We start from the raw sequence: 23195 nt of genomic DNA, 5'->3' as shown, positions 1-23195 counted from the left end.
CTCATAAAATGTGTGCGCTAGTTGGTTTGCTGGCTTATGGGTGTGTGCGCTGGAGAAATGTACCGTTTTAAAAAACCTATGTGTGCATTTTGCTGGGTTGCTGTGGGATAGGAGTCCGTTCTGAAAATTCTAAATTTGTTTGCGCTGGTAAACAACGCAAACAGGGGGGGAGTATATAACTATTGAAGAATAGAAGGAATAAGGCCAGGAACTAAGGTAAATGTATACAAATTAGGACATTGCGGATCTATGGAAGCCCTCTAAACGAGGCGATCATTAGGATGTGCCGAAAATCCTAAAACTGTGTATGTTTGTGTGTGTAGAAGAGAGTAGAAGTTGTGTTCTATGTTTTGTGAGCTCTGTTAAAGTGTTACTGTTTGTCTCTGAGGAGAAAACGGAGGTACAGCGGAACTGTTAACTTTCTGTTTGGCTTGGAGAGAGAGCTGCTTGAGGGCTCCGTCCACGCTGAAATCGCACTGGTGAATGTACTACGCATGCGTGTGATTTTATGACTTTAGAGTTACGTAGGGCAAATGTGCCACTCCTCTGCCTACACTGGCTGCTGGGAGACGCAGACTCAGAAGCAGACAGAGAGAGATTTGAACACGAATGGAATGTTCTATTTGTTAAATGGGCTGTTGCTTAACGATGAAACTATTTGTTGAGATCTATTGAGTTGATAAATGAGAGAAATATGTTGACGGATTAAAAATAAAAAATAAAATAATTAATTAAATAAATAAAATAAAATGTTATTGAGCTATCTATCAATATTCCTGAGTTAAGTTGTTTGCTTATTTCTTAGCGCAAATGTGAACAGAGGAATATTGAATAGTTGAAATTTGTGTCAACGAAGGAATAAACTCTGTATTCGGTGATTACCCTCCTGCACCTGACTCCTTTCACCACACTCACCACACATCTAGTAAATATAAATATGTTTATTCCATAATCTAAGGATACATGTATGATCAAATAATCAGTTTATATTGATATTTTCAGTCAATTTGGTCAAAATCTTTGACTGTCCTACTTGGGGTGCTTGTACATTTTACAACTTAAATATGACATTAGGCCTACAGTTTCAATATCTCCGGCCCAGAAAACCAGGATCTTACAAGGTAAAGTTATCCTGGTTTAGTGGGGTCTCACGCAGTTTTCTCAGAGGGTCTATCTGAGAATGGTTCTTGGTGGTGTTATAGCCCACAACAGTAGCTGAAAACATCTGAATGTTCATATTTTCTGTATTGCATAATAACTGTATGAAAAGTAACTAATGCATCCATTCCATGGTCTGAGTGTTTACACTGAGTATACAAAACATTAAGGACACCTGCTCTTTCCAAGGGCCAGCATCCCTGTGGAACTCTTTCGACACGTTGTAGTCCATGCCCCGACGAATTGAGGCTGTTCTGAAGGCAAAATGGGGTGCAATCAAATATTAGGAAGGTGTCAAGTATAAAAGATGGACTCTGGACTTGAGAGGGCAGAGCGCTCTCTGAATGAAGCCTGATAATTGTAAGCTGGGAGACTTAGTCTGTCTGTTAGAGATTTACAACCTCTGGGATACAGATTGAGTAATATAAGAGTTCAGTTTTGAAACATTGAGAGAGAAATTCTCGTGACAATTACACTCATCTGAATATCTGCAGTGCTGCTCATGGCAACATGGGCTCCTGAGTGGCGCAGTGGTCTAAGGCACTGCATCGCAGTGCTAACTGTGCCACTAGAGATCCTGGTTCGAATCCAGGCTCTGTCGCAGCCGGCCGCGACCGGGAGACTCATGGGCGGCGCACAATTGGCCCAGCGTTGTCCAGGGAAGGGGAGGGAATGGCCGGCAGGGATGTAGCTCAGTTGATAGAGCATGGCGTTTGCAACGCCAGGGTTGTGGGTTCGATTCCCACGGGGGGCCAGTATAAAAAAATATGTATTCACTAACTGTAAGTCGCTCTGGATAAGAGCGTCTGCTAAATGACTGAAATGTAAATGTAAACATCATATCGCTGAGTCTCAGTGTAAGTTATACAACATTTTAATAGGTTTCTCGGTGTTGCTCTGTTTGACATTGAACATTGTCCCCTATCATGATAGAGGATAGAGATGTTACCATTGTGAACATCTTTGGGTGAATTGTTAATCTTTCTGTTGAATCAGAAGGCCCATCACAGTGTAGGCTTTGATATCATATGATTACACATCAGACCTGGGTGGAAAATAGTGGTATTTTGTAGTTTATTAGATACTTTTTTTTACATAGTTGAGGTAGTTTCATGTGAAGGATCAACTAAAGGCAATTATTTCCTTTGATATTGAAAAACAGGTATCAGAAAAAACAAATCATATTTTAAAGTATTTCGAATACTTCTCAGAAAAACAAATACGTTTTTTTTTATATATAAAAGTTATAAATACAAAAAATTGACAGCACTTTATAATAACACCTTGTAATGAAGAATTTATAATGGATTAGTAAATAGTTTATTCATAATTTATTCATCATTACTCCCACATTTGTAAATGTTAGTAAGCTAGTTATTTACACATTTATAAACAACTTTTAAAGCTGAGATCCTCAGTACTGGGAAACAGTGCTTTTGCTGCCCCACCACCGTTGCTATTGTTTTTGTTGATGAGCTCAGGAATGTCAGGCAGTAGGATTTTTTTTTTATCTGTACATATTATTGTGCTCTTCTATCGTGCGTACAATGATGTCCGAGGTGAAAAAACTGTGTTCATTGTTTTCAATAACTTATTTGTTGTTGTAATCTTGCACTTTCTTCAAGCACTTTTTGATTGCAAATAGTTTTGAATGTCTATGATATCATACAGTGCTTGAAGAAATATTGCTCGTAACAGGCTATCATCCGCGTTAAATCAAACTTTTTTGGGGTGATTTAATCATACATATTTATTATGTGTATTTGTATGTCATAATGAACAAAAAATCTTCAATAAATTGATTGACGTTGCCATTTTACAAGTATATGTATTTAAGTATACTGTACATTCAGATGTTAGTCATATATTTAGTGAATATGGCCGAAATCTATTATTACCTCAAATTATTACCAAAAAATTAATATAAAATGTAAACGTTGACTGCATTTACACTTGTCCCCTTAGTATAACTCTGCCCCACAATGTCAGATCCTCACAGGGTAAAGTGCTTATTGTTCAGAAGTGTCCTTTTGAGTAGTTCGAGGGGACTTACATTATCTGAGAAAGGTATTTTCATTCGCTAATACCAAAGTTTGACCAAAATGATGGGAAATACGCTTTTTCTGTGTATATGCAGGACTTAAACCATTATGATAAAATGTAAAATATGTTTGTTCCATAGTCTAAGGATACATGGATGATCAAATAGTCAGTTATATTTATATTTTCAGTCAATTTTGTCAAAATATTTGACTATCCTATTTGGGTGCTTGTACATTTTACCCCTTAAATATGACATTAGGCCTACAGTTTTCACATCTCTGACCCAGAAAGTCACATTCCTACGAGGTAAAGTTCTCCTGGTTCAGTGGGGTCTCTTGCACTTTCCTCAGAGGGATGATGGGAAATATCCTTTGTCTGTGTATATGCAAGACTTAAAGCTTTATGCAACATTTTAAAGTAACTGTAAATATGTTTACTCCATAGTCTAATTATGTATGACATGTTTGAATGTAGATTGTTTTTACTCTTTTATTCTAGTTTCTGTGGCTTGAAGCATGACTAGTCAGTGACACCATAGAGAGAAGAGAGAAGGAGGTGGATTCCCATTGACCATGGCTTCCCATCCAGAGGGAATAGAAAGTAAGCTCATCCTACGACTACTTGAAGTGAATAACAACAATAACACAGATTCCATTGATTTTTCATTGTAATGCTCATTAAATTATTTATTTTTTGGGGGTTGACAGTGAAACACTACCCAGAGGCTTCCAAACTCGACCCAGGTAAAGTGCATGTGTCTGTCAGCCGTCACTAGATTCATGTGATCTTCATCCCTAACAAATCTGAACCTGTACAGCAGTTTCTCAAGTCTTTTTGTCAGGCCAATGCAATGCTGTATAAACATGGGCTACATTAAAACGATTCTAGCTAGCTAGGCAGATGCACCCTTCTGCTGCTACACAAGCAGAGCCCACAATGGATGGGAAATCTACCTAATCTACACATACGTACTTGTCAGTTAATAGTACACTTTTATTTAATATCACTCAATTATTCAAGTAATGGTGGCCAAAATTGAAAGAGGTGTAATCGAGCTGTGTTTTTGCTCTGTAATGCATGAAGCAGGCTGCTATTTACTTTGACTACATATCCATAACGCATTTATTACACATCTATAAGCGGCTCATGAATGCGTTATAACAGGTCCCAACTGCATTACTGAAGGTTAATGAAATATATCTATAGCGCATTCATGTCATGCGATGCAAGAGCTCATAATTGGGTATCTTAATACTGTAAATGCATTATTACAATGACAGCATAGTGTTATCGATAGGGCTGTTCTCAAAAGTGTGCTTCTGCCATACCACTGTTAGTGAGTATGCCAAAAGGCCAAACCACATTTTGAAAGTTGTGCTGATATATAGCCTGTAACCGCCCCATTTCCCCTTCCAGCCCGTGACTTTACATTATACATTTTACATTTTAGCAGACGCTCTTATCCAGAGCGACTTACAGTTAGTGAGTGCATACATTGTTTTTTATTTTAATTTTCTATTTTCTTTTTTGTACAAACATTTTTCCATACTGAAGCACAATTTTGAGAACAGCCATAATGATGACACTACGCTGTCATTGTAATGATACATCTATTAAGATACCTAAATAAGCGCTTGCTGCATGACATGAATGCGCTATAGATATGCTATGGATATATTCCATTAACCTGTAATAATGAGGTTGGGACCTGTTATAGCACGTTGAGGAAATGCTTATAAATGTGTAATAAATGCGTCATGGATATGTAGTCAAAGTAAATCACTACTGAATATACAGTACTTTGCAAAAACAAATGTAGACATTAATATATCTTCTATATCTTCCAAAATGTTTTAAACAATGGGGGAGGAGTACAAATATGGTGGTGCAGTGGCTTCAAAACAGCACCCCCTGTCAATCATCTAGTGTTTATATACATTAATGATAACTTCACTGAGTTTCACTGTTCTTATTTTAGGTCCTCTGAAGACATTACTCCACAAACTTGGTCTGGAAAAACAATATCCTAATAAACTGACTCTTAGATCTTTGCTCGAGATCAACAAGGACAGTATATCTGATGAACCTGTTGACTCACTCAAAGCAGTACCATGGTACTTTCTGAAGAAGCTATTGATTGTCAATGCAAAATGTAGGAGTTGCGCATGTTTACCCGTGGATGAAAGTAGCATTGAGCTTGATAGTGATGACAATACAGAGGATAATGAGGTAAATCTTCTAGATCTCATCACTGCACTCTTTCTCTGTGCTGACCGTTTCCTGCAGCAGGAAATGGCCCTCAAGATGTCCATGTGCCAGTTTGCTGTGCCACTCCTGCTACCCCAGGGCACTGGCAGTCAGAGCACCCTCATGTTGTGGGCCTTGAGAGGTATCCTTAAAGAGTGGCGTCCACATTCGCAATCGGAGTCAAAAGGGTTTGAGGAAGGTAATATTGTGCTTTTGCAAATGCCTTTAATCTCCTTTGTCAGGCTTCAAGCCTGTAGCATGTCAAAATCGCAGCTTTTGAATCATGTCCTCAGCAATGACCAACAGAATCACAACATTTTCACTCACAAAGACATGGATGGAGGGGCAGCTCCAAGGACAATCTCAGATGGCTTGGTAGAGGCTTGCTGGTATCTTCCATGTGGAAATGGTGATCACTTTCCGGAACCACTAACCGTTGCTAATTTAAGAGGAGACATTTGTGCTTCACAAGCACAATTTCGTTTTCTAACCCAAGTGTCAACAGCCATCTTCGTCTTCCTGGACAGTGTTGATGAAGATGAACGGAAGTTGTTGCTCTCTCTTGGGGACATGGGATCCAAGCTGTTCCTCGTGGTCATTTCCAAAGGAGAGGTGAGCCGTAATGTCAGGACATCGCTAAAGGAGATAATGGATGCATTCAAACTAAAGTCAAACAAATTACTGAAGCGGAGACCAAATGTCAACCTTGCAAGATTCTCGCATCAGCTCACCAAAGCCATGAAAGATATGTTGAAGGAATCAACTTCAAAAATAAGCATAGAAAGTATGTCAAACAAAGCTATCGATCTGGGGTCATCTGTTGATGAATGCAAGACTGAGGCCTCAAAACCAGCAGCTGAGGAGATTCTGAAAGGCATTGGAGACCAGAGCATAGTGGATTACAAGAGGAACCAGCTGCCATTGCAAGGTGAACACTGGAAACAATTAGCTAAGCTAGAGAAAGAGGAGTGCAGGTTAAAAGACTTCAGAGAAAACAGATTAGAAGAGTACAAGGCCAAACTCCAGAAAAATCAACTGAACATTAGAAGAGAGCAGAGCAAGTACAAGACTACCAAAGCTATGGCAAGCTTTCTAGGATTCCTGGCAACAACCGATAAAGAGGAAAAGGCCTTATTTCTGAAATGGTTGCAACTCAAGCTTGATATGCGATCACGGAAAGACTTGGCATCTCTGCGCAACAGATTCAAAGAACAGTCTTTGGTGAATCAAGATAATAAATGTTTGGAAGTGCTAGATCAATGTATTTTGGACTTGTCTCTGGGAGTCGAACATTTCATGAGAGAGATGGGACAAATCTATGAGGCGTCCAGGCTTGGAGATCCCAAAGCATCAGCAGAACATCGCCCTCTCCCTGCCCTGGCAGCCGAGCTGCTGTTGGATGGCTATCCATTTGAGCTTTTGGATGGAGATGCCTCCAACATCCCAGAGAAGTGGGTGACAGATGTCCTGATGGAGCTTCACAGAAAGGTGGGAGAGAAAAGCAAGCTGCTAGTACTAACTGTATTGGGGGTACAGAGTACAGGAAAATCAACGCTGCTCAACACCATGTTTGGTGTGCAGTTCCCCGTAAGCAGTGGCAGATGCACAAGGGGAGCATTCATGCTTTTCCTCAGGGTGGGAGAGGATATGAGGGAAGACCTGAGTTGTGACTTCATCCTTCTAATCGACACAGAGGGCCTCAAGTCACCAGCTCTAGCACAACTGGATGAAAGCTGTGAATGCGACAATGAGTTGGCAACTCTAGTGATCGGTCTTAGTGATATCACAATCATCAACATTGCCATGGAGAACTCAACAGAGATGAATGACGTCCTGCAGATAGCTGTTCATGCCTTCTTAAGGATGAAAGAAGTTGGGAAAATGCCAGTTTGTCATTTTGTGCACCAAAATGTGGCAGGAGTGTCTGCACACAACAAAAATGTGACGGACAGAAAATATATTCTGGACCGACTCAATAAAATGACACAGATTGCAGCTGAGATGGAGAAGCGGCCCTCTGTAAATAAATTCACTGATGTACTGGATTATGATGCAGACAAAAACAACTGGTATATTCCTAGGCTGTGGCATGGCACTCCACCAATGGCACCTGTCAATACAGGTTACAGTGAAGCTGTTTTGGATCTCAAGAAGAACCTTCTAGAAGTTCTTAAAACATGCAGATATGAGGAACTTTCACAGATCCCAGAATTCATTGAATGGATGAGGAGTTTGTGGAAAGCTGTGAAATATGAGAATTTCAGTTTCAGAAATACTCTTGTTGCTCAAGCATATGACAACCTCTGGAAAGAAATGATGGAATGGGAGTGGGAATGCCGAAAGAAAATCTATACATGGCAGACTAATGCAGACCTACAGATCTCAAACATTGAGGTAAACAGCTTTGACATCCAAGACTTCCAGAAATTGGAGGAATCTTTAAAATCTGAGGCATTGAAAATGGTGGCAACTCTGGAGAAAGAGATGACAGAGAAACTGGATGCATACTACAAAAGGAAAGACAAAAATGTATCTCTGATAGAAAAGAACAAAATTGATTTCTTTCATCATATTCGAGATGTTCACAGAGATATCTTAAACACGGAGAATAAAAAACTTAACATGGCCGTAAAGCTTAAGCTAAGTACGATCATGGCAGATGACATTCATAGAAAACAGAAAGTCAGGATTGAACAGAAGGTATCGCAGCTCCTGCAAAACTCCAATGACAGCAAAACCCCACTCTCAGACGAGCAGCTGAAAGATGAGTTTGGGAAGATGTGGAGCCGAGAAATAGTGAAGATTTCAGGGTTGGAAGAGCGTGACATACCTTCTTCTGTTTTCAAGCAGTTGAGTGACGCTTTCTCAAATCGCAATGTGAATGAGGAGTTTCAAAATGTAGAGAATCTGACAGCCTACGGCAAGGAGCCTTTCAAGGCCAGAGACAGACACATTTGTACCATGACACATTTCAAACTGAAAATGATGTTTGCAAAAGAAAAGGCTAAAGAAAGTTTGCAGAGATTTTCAGAGAGCGTTATTGATACCTGCACAAGGTTTATCGTAGATTCCACAAAATCACAAACAGATTACCATGACTGTCTTACAAAAGAAGTTATTGAGAAGATAAACTAATCTCTGATAGAGAACTACAAGGACCTAAAAACAAATACAAAGTTTGAGGTTGACCTGAAACTGCACATATGTGGTATTGCCTCAAGGGAATTCCTTCATATGCACAGGAATTTCCTTCTTCGCAAAGATCCTCAAAAGCGTCTGGAGGAGTCCAGGAATCAGTACTTGTCTGATTTCATAGACGTATACAGAAAGAGAGACCATTGCCGACGCAAAGCACAGGATTTCGCTCAGCACGGTCTCCGACCAGCGATCTTACAACACATCAATAGGTTCCTTGGGACTGACATTGTAGATGAAATGGTGAAAAGTAGCCATGCAGCAGAGTACAGCTCACGGTCATCCTTCCAGTACTCTATCCTCAAGGAGCTGCTGGAAAAAGATGACTTTCAGGCCTTTGTCAAATACTTTCAGACGTACGAGATCTATGTTAAAGATTTGATATGCCAGCACATTAAAGAATGCTTTTCAGCTGAGATGTCTTTTGTCATGTTGAAAAACAAGAGGCTGAAGGAGATCATTCAAAAGATAAAGGAGGCCATTGAAAAAGCTAGCCAACCTCTGCCCAATGACACTACAAGTGTCACAGAGTTTCTGAAAAACCTGTGCAAATATCTTGTCAAAGACATCTCCATATCCATGGACGCTGTGGACGGGTTCCTCTTTCAGATGACTACTACCTGCGATCCTTTCACCACGAGTCTCCAAGAGTCACTGAGTGACTTGAAGCAGCAAATGGAAGATGAATTCTCGAAATCCACTGACGTCATCGAATCCCTTTACACCCTTCCCATCAAACCTCAGGACGAGCTCTTCAAGCGGGTGTCGGGTTGTGCGAAGCAGTGCCCCTTCTGCAAAATGCAGTGTGATGCTGGAGGTAAACAGCACAGAGAGCATCACGCAAATGCACATCGGCCACAAGCACTGGGCAGCTACAGAAATAGTCACACTCAAGAACTTCTTGAAACACTTTGCACAACTGATGTACACAGTGAAAGATCTTTCAGATGTGAAGCCACTGACTGGGAGTTACACCCTTACAAAGACTATCGTACCTATTTCGCAGACTGGAACATCCAACCAGACTCAACTGATGAGGCTTCTGACTACTGGAAATACGTCCTGGTGACATACAATGACAGGCTGGCTGTGAAGCACAATGCCAAGCCAGCTGTGATTCCAGAGGCATGGAAGAGCATCACAAAAGCACAAGCGCTGGAGGGATTGAAGGTAGCTTTCAGTATAAAACAGTAGGCAGTAGCAGAATGACACCTGAGTGCCAATATGGGCGCCGACTTTCATTTATGAAAAACTATGTTCAGAATGTTATGCTGTGTAAGTCAAAATCATGTTGTAAGATTTATTCCCTGAACGATAAGGAGATGAACCATCTGTCACGATCGTCTAAGGAGGAGGACCAAGGCGCAGCGTTGAAGGTGAACATATTTATTATAGGAATGATCACACGATCAAAACAACAGACGATAACGTGATGTCTACGGTTTAACACAAACCAAATAAGAACAAGAAACCACAATGAATGAGTGCCAAACGGCTACCTAAGTATGACTCCCAATCAGAGACAACGAGCTACAGCCGTCTCTGATTGGGAGCCACCCTGGCCAACATAGAAAAGCAAAACTAGACCCACAACCTACAACACAAAACATAGAAACTAACACCCTGGCTCAACATACGAGAGTCCCCCGAGCCAGGGCGTGACAGTACCCCCCCCTAAAGGCGCGGACTCCGACCGCGCCAACCAACCACAACAGGGGAGGGACCGGGTGGGCACTCCGCCTAGGCGGCGGATCCGGCTCCGGGCATGATCCCCACTCGCTCTCTAACCCCCCAAAGTACCCCTGGTCCGGTCTGGCCCTGCTGACCGGAGCTGGACTGCACACTGGTGGAGCGGATTGCTCTAGCTCCGGCGTGAAGCAGCTGACCCGTGCCGAACCAGGCACCAGTGGAACAGGCACGGGCTGTGCCGGACTGACGACGCACACCACTGGCTTGGTGTGGGGAGCAGGGACGGCCCGAGCCGGGCTGACGAAACGCACCCCTGACTAGGTGCGGGGAGCAGGAACGGGCCGAGCCGGGCTGACGAAGCGCACCACTGACTTGGTGCGGGGAGCAGGAACGGGCCGAGCCGGGCTGACGAAGCGCACCACTGACTTGGTGCGGGGAGCAGGAACGGGCCGAGCCGGGCTGACGAAACGCACCACTGACTTGGTGCGGGGAGCAGGAACGGGCCGAGCCGGGCTGACGAAACGCACCACTGACTTGGTGCGGGGAGCAGGAACGGGCCGAGCCGGGCTGACGAAGCGCACCACTGACTTGGTGCGGGGAGCAGGGACGGGCCGAGCCGGGCTGACAAATCGCACCACTGACTTGGTGCGGGGAGCAGGGACGGGCCGAGCCGGGCTGACGAAACGCACCACTGACTTGGTGCGGGGAGCAGGAACAGGCCGGACCGTACTGGGGACACACACCACTGGTCCTACGCCGGGATCTGGAATGGGCCGGACCGGACTGGTAACACACCCCAGTACCTCTCGCCGTGCCTCTACACCTTCCACCCCCTCTTCGACCAGTGGCCCCCGTAACCTGGCGGCCTCCTCTGCCAATCCGCTGGGCCGCTCTGCCGCGGTCTCCTGCTGGCCCGTCGTCCACGGCGTTAGCCCCCCCCTAAAAATTTTCGGGGCGTCTCTCCTACCCGTGGACCAGGTCTCCATGTCCCTCGCCAACCTTTCGCCCTTCTGCCACAATGTCAAGCCCTTCTCTTCCTCACTCGGCCTGACCCAGTCGAGGAGGCGAAGGAGATCTGTTAGGGATCTCCCTGGCGATGGCTCCTGGACACGCTGCTTGGTCACATCTTGGTGGTTTCTTCTGTCACGATCGTCTAAGGAGGAGGACCAAGGCGCAGCGTTGAAGGTGAACATATTTATTATAGGAATGATCACACGATCAAAACAACAGACGATAACGTGATGTCTACGGTTTAACACAAACCAAATAAGAACAAGAAACCACAATGAATGAGTGCCAAACGGCTACCTAAGTATGACTCCCAATCAGAGACAACGAGCTACAGCCGTCTCTGATTGGGAGCCACCCTGGCCAACATAGAAAAGCAAAACTAGACCCACAACCTACAACACAAAACATAGAAACTAACACCCTGGCTCATCATACGAGAGTCCCCCGAGCCAGGGCGTGACACCATCTCTGTTCCAGGTACATAACCATGTCTAGACAGGTTGGCCTCCCACTGGAATTACTGTCCCATGCACCTGATTTATCCTCAATGACAGGAAGCTAAATTACTGTAAAATAATCCCATTTATTTAGCTTTCTAACATACATATCTGTCTCACTGTCCTAGGTAATATTACTGTAAAATAACCCTCATGATTAAAAATGATTACGCTTTGTAATAGTCTAATCTGTCTCACTGTCCCAGGTAATGGCATGTTAAAAATAATTAGAATAATGTTTAAACTTACTTTGAATAGGTTAGAGGAATAATTCCTTGGGGCAAAATTAGACAGATTTATTTGTATTCATTTCTTGTTCATTTAGTATTTTGCCTTTATGGCCTCTCTCTCACTCAATTCCATTAATTGTTTGCTGTTTGGGTTTGTTTTGCTGTTGCTTTTGTTTTTATTTATTGTAAAGCAACTTTGGGTTTCAGAAACGCGCTATATGAATACAATGTATTATTAGTAGAAGATGGCGATGACACCTAGAATCTCTACAATGTTCACAAACGGGAAGAAATAACATGATTGAAGATGGAATTGATAAAGTGGCACTACCACCATAATTGAGAAGTTCACCCTGAACATATCATCTTACATCTTTTAATGGAACTGCACATGTTGAAATACATGATTCAATTGTGACAAGGGGAAAGTTTTTTTAAACAATGTGTTAAAAGCTAAATATGCTAATTAATTCATAATGATTGATTATATTTTATTTGAGAAGGATGATACTAAGATGAATGTCTGTACGGTATTGGTGAGGTTGTACAATAATTAACGGATTTATGAAATTATGTTAGTCACTGTAGTCTTGAGAAAATATGCTGAGTGAAATAAACAACCTGTTCATTTACTTTGATTTAAATAAATATATCTCTCCTTTATCTTCTTATCTAATCTCTCTCTCTCTCATGTTTATGTCAAGGGATTTGACTTTTGTAGTTCAACTTTTGTAGAGGCCTCCCTCTACTGCTCTATTCTGGTTACTGCATGTCAGTAATGTCACTCAATACAATGTAGTTTAACAGAAAGTCTTACATACACATTAATCCTCTACATATTTTACATTGAGAGATCATCTGCTCAGCAACCGTTTTGAAACAAGACACCAGTCTTCACCGTAGTCAATAAATGATAAATGATTAATAAAACACCAACTGGAGTGCAGTAACTAGTCACCTAGACATGTAGCCTACATTACAATGACTGTAGGTATAGTCTTCATAATTCCCATTCCCACGAAATGTATCTACATCACCTATACATGTATGGCCCTGTTACATGACTCACAACACTGCTTTGATCACTACATCAATGGGTTTGTTTTGCGTTGTGTCTGCAGCACTGGGGGATGGTATGAATTCATGGGAGAGAATAAACTCAATGGCTTTTACATAATAAAACAACATTGATGATCTCAGCAGGGACAACAGGAGGACTTATACATGTATGAGTAATTCTAACAAACTGTTAAATTATGTTCATAAGTAGTTTATAACAGGAAGGGTTACAGTAACGGTTATACTGAAGTTTGGAGCCACCACACGACATCTTAATGAGTGCATAGTTTGGCAGGGATGCCAAGGATTGAGTCAATCACAGATGCAGCAGAGAATCAGTTATCATTACGACATCTGGAAAGCCTAACAAATGTACTGATGATACGATAGGAACACCCAGAGCCTTCTGTTAGGTAGAGTTGAGTTGAGTTAAAGGAGCAATCTGCATTTCAAACAATAACAACGCACACACCCTGCCACTGTTTTGGTAAAAAGCTGAGGGATGGGGCTGCAGAAATGTAACCACTCTCAGATTAATAGACAGAGCTATGGATGCAAAGACTGACCATCCATGATATCAAAATTATAGTTTTAATCCCTGTTTTGAAGCTATACAGTTTTTGTTTACAGTTACATTGTTTACAAACAATGGAGTAAACCAAGCTTATATTTTGTGTTCTGATGGGGTACAACAGTTGATCTGAGTTCATGAGGCATTAATAAGTTATGTTCTTCAATAATCAGTGAGTATACAGTACTTAAATGCAGTCGTTGGGTTCTCATCATCACTACATAAATGAGAGAAGATTCAACACTGCTGTAAATCATGTTCAGTCAATGATTGGTGGGTATGAAGACCAAAACAATAACATTGTTAGAGGTTACTTCCTGTACCGTTTCACCAACCAATAGTAAGTGGTAAAACAGGGAAGTGGTAAGTGTGTTGATATAAGCTGGTAAGGGGTAATATGTTAGGAATGATATGATTGAATGTCTGGGGTGTACATTTGGCCAGGACATCAGGATTTCAAATGTGGGTCAAGGCACTTCATGAAAACCGACCTTTTCTGTTCCTGGGACAGAGCATTAATGCATCACACCCAAAAGTGAGAAAATAACTGTTAAAAATCATGTTGCATCATGATACATAAGGGTTAATCTTATAAGCATGTGTATCTGCACTTATTAATGGTTAATAACTGTAGATAAATATTGTCTCACTATTTGGCAAACATTGACCAGTTATTGCACTATTTTGACCAATGCTGCATAACAGTTTGTTAATGGTTTATAATGCATTTACAAATGATTAAATAACTGTTAATGATGTAATTACACTGCTCAAAAAAATAAAGGGAACACTAAAATAACACATCCTAGATCTGAATGAATTAAATCATCTTATTAAATACTTTTTTCTTTACATAGTTGAATGTGCTGACAACAAAATCACACAGAAATTATCAATGGAAATCAAATTTATCAACCCATGGAGGTCTGGATTTGGAGTCACCCTCAAAATTAAAGTGGAAAACCACACTACAGGCTGATCCAACTTTGATGTAATGTCCTTCAAACAAGTCAAAATGAGGCTCAGTAGTGTGTGTGGCCTCCACGTGCCTGTATGACCTCCCTACAACGCCTGGGCATGCTCCTGATGAGGTGGCGAATGGTCTCCTGAGGGATCTCCTCCCAGACCTGGACTAAAGCATCCGCCAACTCCTGGACAGTCTGTGGTGCAACGTGGCGTTGGTGGATGGAGCGAGACATGATGTCCCAGATGTGCTCAATTGGATTCAGGTCTGGGGAACGGGCGGTCCATAGCATCAATGCCTTCCTCTTGCAGGAACTGCTGACACACTCCAGCCACATGAGGTCTAGCATTGTCTTGCATTAGGAGGAACCCAGGGCCAACCGCACCAGCATATGGTCTCACAAGGGGTCTGAGGATCTCATCTCGGTACCTAATGGCAGTCAGGATACCTCTGGCGAGCACATGGAGGGCTGTGCGGCCCCCCAAAGAAATGCCACCCCACACCATGACTGACCCACCGCCAAACCGGTCATGCTGGAGGATGTTGCAGGCAGCAGAACGTTCTCCACGGCGTCTCCAGACTCTGTCATGTCTGTCACATGTGCTCAGTGTGAACTTGCTTTTATCTTTGAAGAGCACAGGGCGCCAGTGGCGAATTTGCCAATCTTGGTGTTCTCTGGCAAATGCCAAACGTCCTGCACGGTGTTGGGCTGTAAGCACAACCCCCACCTGTGGACGTCGGGTCCTCATACCACCCTCATGGAGTCTGTTTCTGACCGTTTGAGCAGACACATGCACATTTGTGGCCTGCTGGAGGTCATTTTGCAGGGCTCTGGCAGTGCTCCTCCTGCTCCTCCTTGCACAAAGGTGGAGGTAGCAGTCCTGCTGCTGGGTTGTTGCCCTCCTACGGCCTCCTCCACGTCTCCTGATGTAGTGGCCTGTCTCCTGGCAGCGCCTCCATGCTCTGGACACTACGCTGACAGACACAGCAAACCTTCTTGCCACAGCTCGCATTGATGTGCCATCCTGGATGAGCTGCACTACCTGAGCCACTTGTGTGGGTTGTAGACTCCGTCTCATGCTACCACTAGAGTGAAAGCACCGCCAGCATTCAAAAGTGACCAAAACATCAACCAGGAAGCATAGGAACTGAGAAGTGGTCTGTGGTCACCACCTGCAAAACCAGTCCTTTATTGGGGGTGTCTTGCTAATTGCCTATAATTTCCACCTGTTGTCTATTCCATTTGCACATCAGCATGTGACATTTATTGTCAATCAGTGTTGCTTCCTAAGTGGACAGTTTGATTTCACAGAAGTGTGATTGACTTGGAGTTACATTGTGTTGTTTAAGTGTTCCCTTTATTTTTTTGAGCTGTGCATAAACAATGTATAAACCCTAAACAAACGGTACCTTATTGTAAAGTGTTACCAATTGAACTACTGTTGGCTATTTAATATAGGCTCAAGACTTTAAAGTAATCTCCATCTCACTCATCACTTCTGTGTAATTTGACCTGTGTGTAAACATTGCTGGTAGATGCAACTAACATCTACTGAGGCTCAATCAAAGGAAAAAAAGTACAATAAAACACACTGTAAGTTTAGGATGGCCTATTTCAATATAATCTCAAGATTACTGCAATTTACCCAGCATTTTCCTATTGCTCTGTTTACTGTTTCATGTACTACACAAAAACATCAAATAAATTGTCCATAAAACTGTAGACTATATGAGCAATCCCCTTACCCTTGTATCCAAAAGAGAAAATGTGCAAACTTACTGTTATTGTTGCTGTTCACCCATCTCCAGTGTGACAGAGTGCCTTCAAACTCAATGTGTCTATGTACTCATAGGTCAATTCCATGACAATGATTGAAGGATTGGAGCAATTTTTTCTCTCCTGCTTTGCACAGTACTTTTGGCATATAGTCAAACTAATGTTAATATGTTGGTTTCTCCACGTTTCATATAATGTCCCTGATCCACTCTAGCAAAGACTGCACACACTGTAATTGTATTGGAATGGTTGCTGGAATGGCTACCAAAGGTGCTTCCACCAAGTATTAACTCTGGGGTGTGAAGAAATCTTCAATGTTATATTATTTTCTTGCACTCTGAAAAGGTGGAGTAGGTAATTCCTTTTCAGATAAACATTTTAAGGCAGCAAAATGTGAAGACTGTGCAAGGGGTGTGTAGACTTACACTAGGCACTGTGCCTACAAACCTAAGCCTAACAATTCCAATCATTTGACCGGTGTATCCTGTTTCCTTTGTTCTGTGTTTTATCATGTTTTATTATCTAGGTCCAATAGGCTATTGTTATTTTCACATGGCATTTTATCTTTAAATACCCATTTATTTCACTATTAATGTATTACCTACATCTTCTGTATACTGTCTTTCTGATAGGAACAACTGAAATCCTAAACAGAAACCACATAATCCATTACAATAACTATTGGATAACTTTCTTTGGATAAAGTTGTGCAGGTGTGAGTATTTAACTCTAGGTGCACATTCTGACAATTCCGTTAAATTATTAACAACAACAAAAGCACCAAAAAGGTGTCTATTTTCAAAACCAAAGGGCAGATTGTCCTGTCTTGGACATACGTATTTATTTATCTTTACAATGCAAAGATTGAATATTGGTTAACAAGAGTGGCATAATATGTTCAGGTAAGACCTCAAGTAGCAAATGTTTGGTCACATCAAGTGAAAACATGAAATGTAGCCAAAAGATTTGTGAGAATACGGTCATTAAACTTCATATAATCTCAAAACGACATAACGGAATTTTACACATAACCACAGTGCCTTGTCATGTCAAGACACAATTCATCCTTCACAACACAGACTATTTGTCTATTGGTAAGATATCCTGATATTTACAGACTATTAATTAATTGAGCAAATGTTTGGTCACAGAGAGTGAAAACGAACACATGGCATTGGCCAAATTTCCACCCCAACCTTGGTGGAGACGACACAGTGAAGATGGTCATTATTCACATTCACCTCTACTGTAACAACTTTAGGTTTTCACTCTGTCTGTCTGTTCACTTGGTAATGGTGTGAATACCAAAAAAAGTCTGAACTTGTCCATTCAGGAATTAGTCCATTCACGCTCCTGTAGAGAGATTCCATTCAACTGGCCCCAAACTCTGTCCGACAGACCTGTGGTGTCTTTCTGTGGTTTGAACACAAGAGGATGCACTAACACTAAAACATGAGCCACATCACCCCACATGATGAAAATAGGGGAGTTGGAACAGGATAAAATTAAAACAATTCATTATTTACATCTCACGCCACTTAATTTCCTCTCACACCACACTATTATGAGACCCACAGGACCAGGATCTATTATGAGACCCACAGGACCAGGATCTATTATGATACCCACAGGACCAGGATCTATTATGAGACCCACAGGACCAGGATCTATTATGATACCCACAGGACCAGGATCTATTATGAGACCCACAGGACCAGGATCTATTATGAGACCCACAGGACCAGGATCTATTATGAGACCCACAGGACCAGGATCTATTCTGAGACCCTGTCACGATCGTCTAGGAGTGAAGGAGACCAAAGCGCAGCGCGTTGAACGAACATGACTTTAATTGAAAAAGCACCGAAATACAAAACAAAAGACGACTCGTGAAGTCCACAGTACAACGACTGAAACACGGAACAAATGGAACAAAAACCCACAACCCACATGAGAACACAGACAGAATAAATATGGCTCCCAATCAGAGATAACGAGCCGACAGCTGACACTCGTTACCTCCGATTGGGAGTCACACGACACCACAATTAACACACCCAAAACACAACCAACCGAATACACCCTTACAACCAACCCCACAACAAATACCCAACAATACAAACACACCCTGGTTCATAAACAACGTCCCGGAACCAGAGCGTGACAGTACCCCCCCCTAAAGGTGCGAACCCCGGGCGCACCAACATAAAGTCTAGGGGAGGGTCTGGGTGGGCGTCTGTCCACGGTGGCGGCTCTGGCCCCGGTCGTGATCCCCACCCCACCACAGTCACAAACTGCTTAAGTAGCCTCCTCCCACTGACCACCCTCCAAACTAACCCACCTGGATAAAGGGGCAGCTCCGGACGAAGAGGCAGCACCGGACTAAGGGGCAGCACCGGACTAAGGGGCAGCACCGGACTAAGGGGCAGCACCGGACTGAGGGGCAGATCCTGGCTGGCTGGCTCTGGCGGATCCTGGCTGGACGGCTCTGGCGGATCCTGGCTGGCAGAAGGCTCTGGCGGATCCTGGCTGGCAGAAGGCTCTGGCTGATCCTGTCTGGCAGAAGGCTCTGGCTGATCCTGTCTGGCGGAAGGCTCTGGCTGATCCTGTCTGGCGGAAGGCTCTGGCTGATCCTGTCTGGCGGAAGGCTCTGGCTGATCCCGTCTGGCGGAAGGCTCTGGCTGATCCGTCTGGCGGAAGGCTCTGGCTGATCCTGTCTGGCGGAAGGCTCTGGCTGATCCTGTCTGGCGGAAGGCTCTGGCTGCTCCTGTCTGACGGAAGGCTCTGGCTGATCCTGTCTGGCGGACGGCTCTGAAGGCTCATGGCAGACGGGCGTCTTTGCAGGCTCAGTACAGACGGGCAGTTCCTGCGGCGCTTGGCAGACGGACAGTTCAGACGGCGTTGGGCAGACGGGCAGTTCAGACCCCGTTGGGCAGACGGCAGACTCTGGCCGTCTGAGGCGCATCGTAGGCCTGGTGCGTGGTGCCGGAACTGGAGGTACCGGGCTGAGGACACGCATCTCAGGGCTAGTGCGGGGAGAAGCAACAGGGCATGCTGGACCCTGGGGACGCACCGTAGGCCTGATGCGTGGTGCCGGAACTGGAGGTACCGGGCTGAGGACACGCATCTCGGGGCTAGTGCGGAGAGCAACAACAGGACGCACAGGACTCTGGGGACACACAGGAGGCTTGGTGCGTGGTGTATGCACTGGTGGTACTGGACTGGAGCGGGGAGGTGGCGCCGGAAATACCGGACCGTGCAGGCGTACTGGCTCCCTTGAGCACTGAGCCTGCCCAACCTTACCTGGTTGTATACTCCCCGTCGCCCGACCAGTACGGGAAGGAGGAATAGCCCGCACCGGGCTATGTGGGCGAACCGGGGACACCATGCGTAAGGCAGGTGCCATGTAAGCCGGCCCGAGGAGACGCACTGGTGGCTTGATGCGTAGGGCCGGCTTCATGACCTCCGGCTCAATGCTCAATCTAGCCCGGCCGATACGTGGAGCTGGAATGTACCGTACCGGGCTATGCCTGCGTACAGGAGACACCATGCGCTCTACTGCGTAACACGGTGTCTGCCCGTACTCTCGCTCTCCACGGTCAGTCCAGGGAGTAGGCGCAGGTCTCCTACCTGACTTCGCCACACTCCCTTTTAGCCCCCCCCCAAGAAATTTTTGGGTAGTACTCTCGGGCTTCCAGCCTCGGCTCCGTGCTGCCTCCTCATACCACCTCCTCTCGGCTTTAGCTGCCTCTAGCTCTTCACGAGGGCGGTGATATTCCTCCGGTTGTGCCCAAGGACCCTTTCCAGCCCGAATCTCCTCCCATGTCCATGAATCCTTAGGAGGCGTCCATAAATCCTGTGTAGGTAGGTCCTGTTGCCGCTTGTTACGCTGCTTGGTCCTCTTGTGGTGGGCTTTTCTGTCACGATCGTCTAGGAGTGAAGGAGACCAAAGCGCAGCGCGTTGAACGAACATGACTTTAATTGAAAAAGCACCGAAATACAAAACAAAAGACGACTCGTGAAGTCCACAGTACAACGACTGAAACACGGAACAAATGGAACAAAAACCCACAACCCACATGAGAACACAGACAGAATAAATATGGCTCCCAATCAGAGATAACGAGCCGACAGCTGACACTCGTTACCTCCGATTGGGAGTCACACGACACCACAATTAACACACCCAAAACACAACCAACCGAATACACCCTTACAACCAACCCCACAACAAATACCCAACAATACAAACACACCCTGGTTCATAAACAACGTCCCGGAACCAGAGCGTGACAGACCCACAGGACCAGGATCTATTATGAGACCCACAGGACCAGGATCTATTATGATACCCACAGGAACAGGATCTATTATGAGACCCACAGGACCAGGATCTATTCTGAGACCCACAGGACCAGGATCTATTATGAGACCCACAGGACCAGGATATATTATGAGACCCACAGGACCAGGATCTATTCTGAGACCCACAGGACCAGGATCTATTCTGAGACCCACAGGGCCAGGATCTATTATGAGACCCACAGGACCAGGATATATTATGAGACCCACAGGACCAGGATCTATTCTGAGACCCACAGGACCAGGATCTATTCTAGCATCTATTTTCTCCTGACTCCTGCAAATGGCAGCTGGCCCAGGAAATCCACCAGGGTGTGTGGCAGGGCAGGTCATGGGCAGGGTAACAGGGGCAATGGGCATACGTACCTCAGATGCCAAGAGCACCATGCATACTAGGACGCAATGCCCTGCTGCCAGTTACTCACATACCAGTCAGGATGAGTATTGGGTATCTGCATTGACACTGCAGCAGACCTGGGTTCAAATACATTTACATTTTACATTTACATTTACATTTACGTTATTTAGCAGACGCTCTTATCCAGAGCGACTTACAAATAGGTGCATTCACCTTATAGCCAGTGGGATAACCACTTTACAATTTTTTAAATTTTTAAATTTTTATTTATTTTTTATATTTTATTTTGGGGGGGGGGGGGGGTTGGAGTAAAGGGGGGGGGGGGGGTGGTAGAATTATTACTTTATCCTATCCCAGGTATTCCTTAAAGAGGTGGGGTTTCAAATGTCTCCGGAAGGTGGTGAGTGACTCCGCTGTCCTGGCGTCGTGAGGGAGCTTGTTCCACCATTGGGGTGCCAGAGCAGCGAACAGTTTTGACTGGGCTGAGCGGGAACTATGCTTCCGCAGAGGTAGGGGAGCCAGCAGGCCAGAGGTGGATGAACGCAGTGCCCTCGTTTGGGTGTAGGGACTGATCAGAGCCTGAAGGTACGGAGGTGCCGCTCCCCTCACAGCTCCGTAGGCAAGCACCATGGTCTTGTAGCAGATACGAGCTTCAACTGGAAGCCAGTGGAGTGTGCGGAGGAGCGGGGTGACGTGAGAGAACTTGGGAAGGTTGAACACCAGACGGGCTGCGGCATTCTGGATGAGTTGTAGGGGTTTAATGGCACAGGCAGGGAGCCCAGCCAACAGCGAGTTGCAGTAATCCAGACGGGAGATGACAAGTGCCTGGATTAGGACCTGTGCCGCTTCCTGTGTAAGGCAGGGTCGTACTCTCTATTTCAGGAATTTCATTTGCTTTTCAATACATTTCAAAACAAGTATTCAGATTAGGGTTGCAAAACTACTGGTCATTTATCCAAGTTAGTGGAATCTTCAGTAATATTGGTAATTAACAGAACATCTAGGGCAATCTATTGTAACTTTGGTCATTTATACTTGAATAACCCTTAAAAATTGTATTCATATATAGTATTCATTCATCTGTCCATATTGTCCATGAGTTTCTAGTAGATAGACCATATGGTTAAGACAAAAATGGAACAATGTAAAAAAAAATACCTCTGCAACTCATCCAACTATTGACTTTTGTCACAACTGCCACAAGTTTGACGCCAAAACATTGACAACAAATACATACAGTGGGGAAAAAAAGTATTTAGTCAGCCACCAATTGTGCAAGTTCTCCCACTTAAAAAGATGAGAGAGGCCTGTAATTTTTCATCATAGGTACACGTCAACTATGACAGACAAATTGAGAAAAAGATTTCCAGAAAATCACATTGTAGGATTTTTAATGAATTTATTTGCAAATTATGGTGGAAAATAAGTATTTGGTCACCTACAAACAAGCAATATTTCTGGCTCTCACAGACCTGTAACTTCTTCTTTAAGAGGCTCCTCTGTCCTCCACTCATTACCTGTATTAATGGCACCTGTTTGAACTTGTTATCAGTATAAAAGACACCTGTCCACAACCTCAAACAGTCACACTCCAAACTCCACTATGGCCAAGACCAAAGAGCTGTCAAAGGACACCAGAAACAAAATTGTAGACCTGCACCAGGCTGGGAAGACTGAATCTGCAATAGGTAAGCAGCTTGGTTTGAAGAAATCAACTGTGGGAGCAATTATTAGGAAATGGAAGACATACAAGACCACTGATAATCTCCCTCGATCTGGGGCTCCACGCAAGATCTCACCCCGTGGGGTCAAAATGATCACAAGAACGGTGAGCAAAAATCCCAGACCCACACGGGGGGACCTAGTGAATGACCTGCAGAGAGCTGGGACCAAAGTAACAAAGCCTACCATCAGTAACACACTACGCCGCCAGGGACTCAAATCCTGCAGTGCCAGACGTGTCCCCCTGCTTAAGCCAGTACATGTCCAGGCCCGTCTGAAGTTTGCTAGAGTGCATTTGGATGATCCAGAAGA

At 44.1% G+C, this 23195-nt stretch overlaps 2 protein-coding genes across 3 annotated transcripts in view; both read left to right on the top strand.

Annotated features, from left to right (window-relative positions):
* The window catches only part of LOC311144559 (up-regulator of cell proliferation-like), a gene marked incomplete at its 3' end in the record, with an annotated part of 32746 nt that overhangs the window by 312 nt on the left and 9239 nt on the right, over window positions 1–23195 (top strand). The window contains exons 2-4 of one of the 2 annotated variants that reach the window (XM_084180594.1): window positions 3700–3801; window positions 3909–3944; window positions 5180–8583. In XM_084180594.1, coding sequence (XP_084036720.1) covers window positions 3774–3801; window positions 3909–3944; window positions 5180–8583 — 3468 coding nt within the window. In that variant the 5' untranslated portion in view covers window positions 3700–3773. Of the gene's footprint in view, window positions 1–3699; window positions 3802–3908; window positions 3945–5179; window positions 8584–23195 lie in introns of those variants that run through there. The other variant, XR_014614508.1, reaches the window with a different exon arrangement.
* LOC311144569 (interferon-induced very large GTPase 1-like) lies at window positions 7708–9840 on the top strand. The gene has a single exon (XM_084180604.1). The coding sequence runs from the start codon at window positions 8683–8685 to the stop codon at window positions 9835–9837; it is 1155 nt and encodes a 384-aa protein (XP_084036730.1). The 5' UTR covers window positions 7708–8682; the 3' UTR covers window positions 9838–9840.

Source organism: Coregonus lavaretus (genome assembly GCF_964263955.1).
Source record: "Coregonus lavaretus genome assembly, chromosome: 17".
Classification (NCBI taxonomy): domain Eukaryota; kingdom Metazoa; phylum Chordata; class Actinopteri; order Salmoniformes; family Salmonidae; genus Coregonus; species Coregonus lavaretus.
Note: the sequence above shows the minus strand (reverse complement) of the source record. Positions and strands in the feature narration are given on the sequence as shown.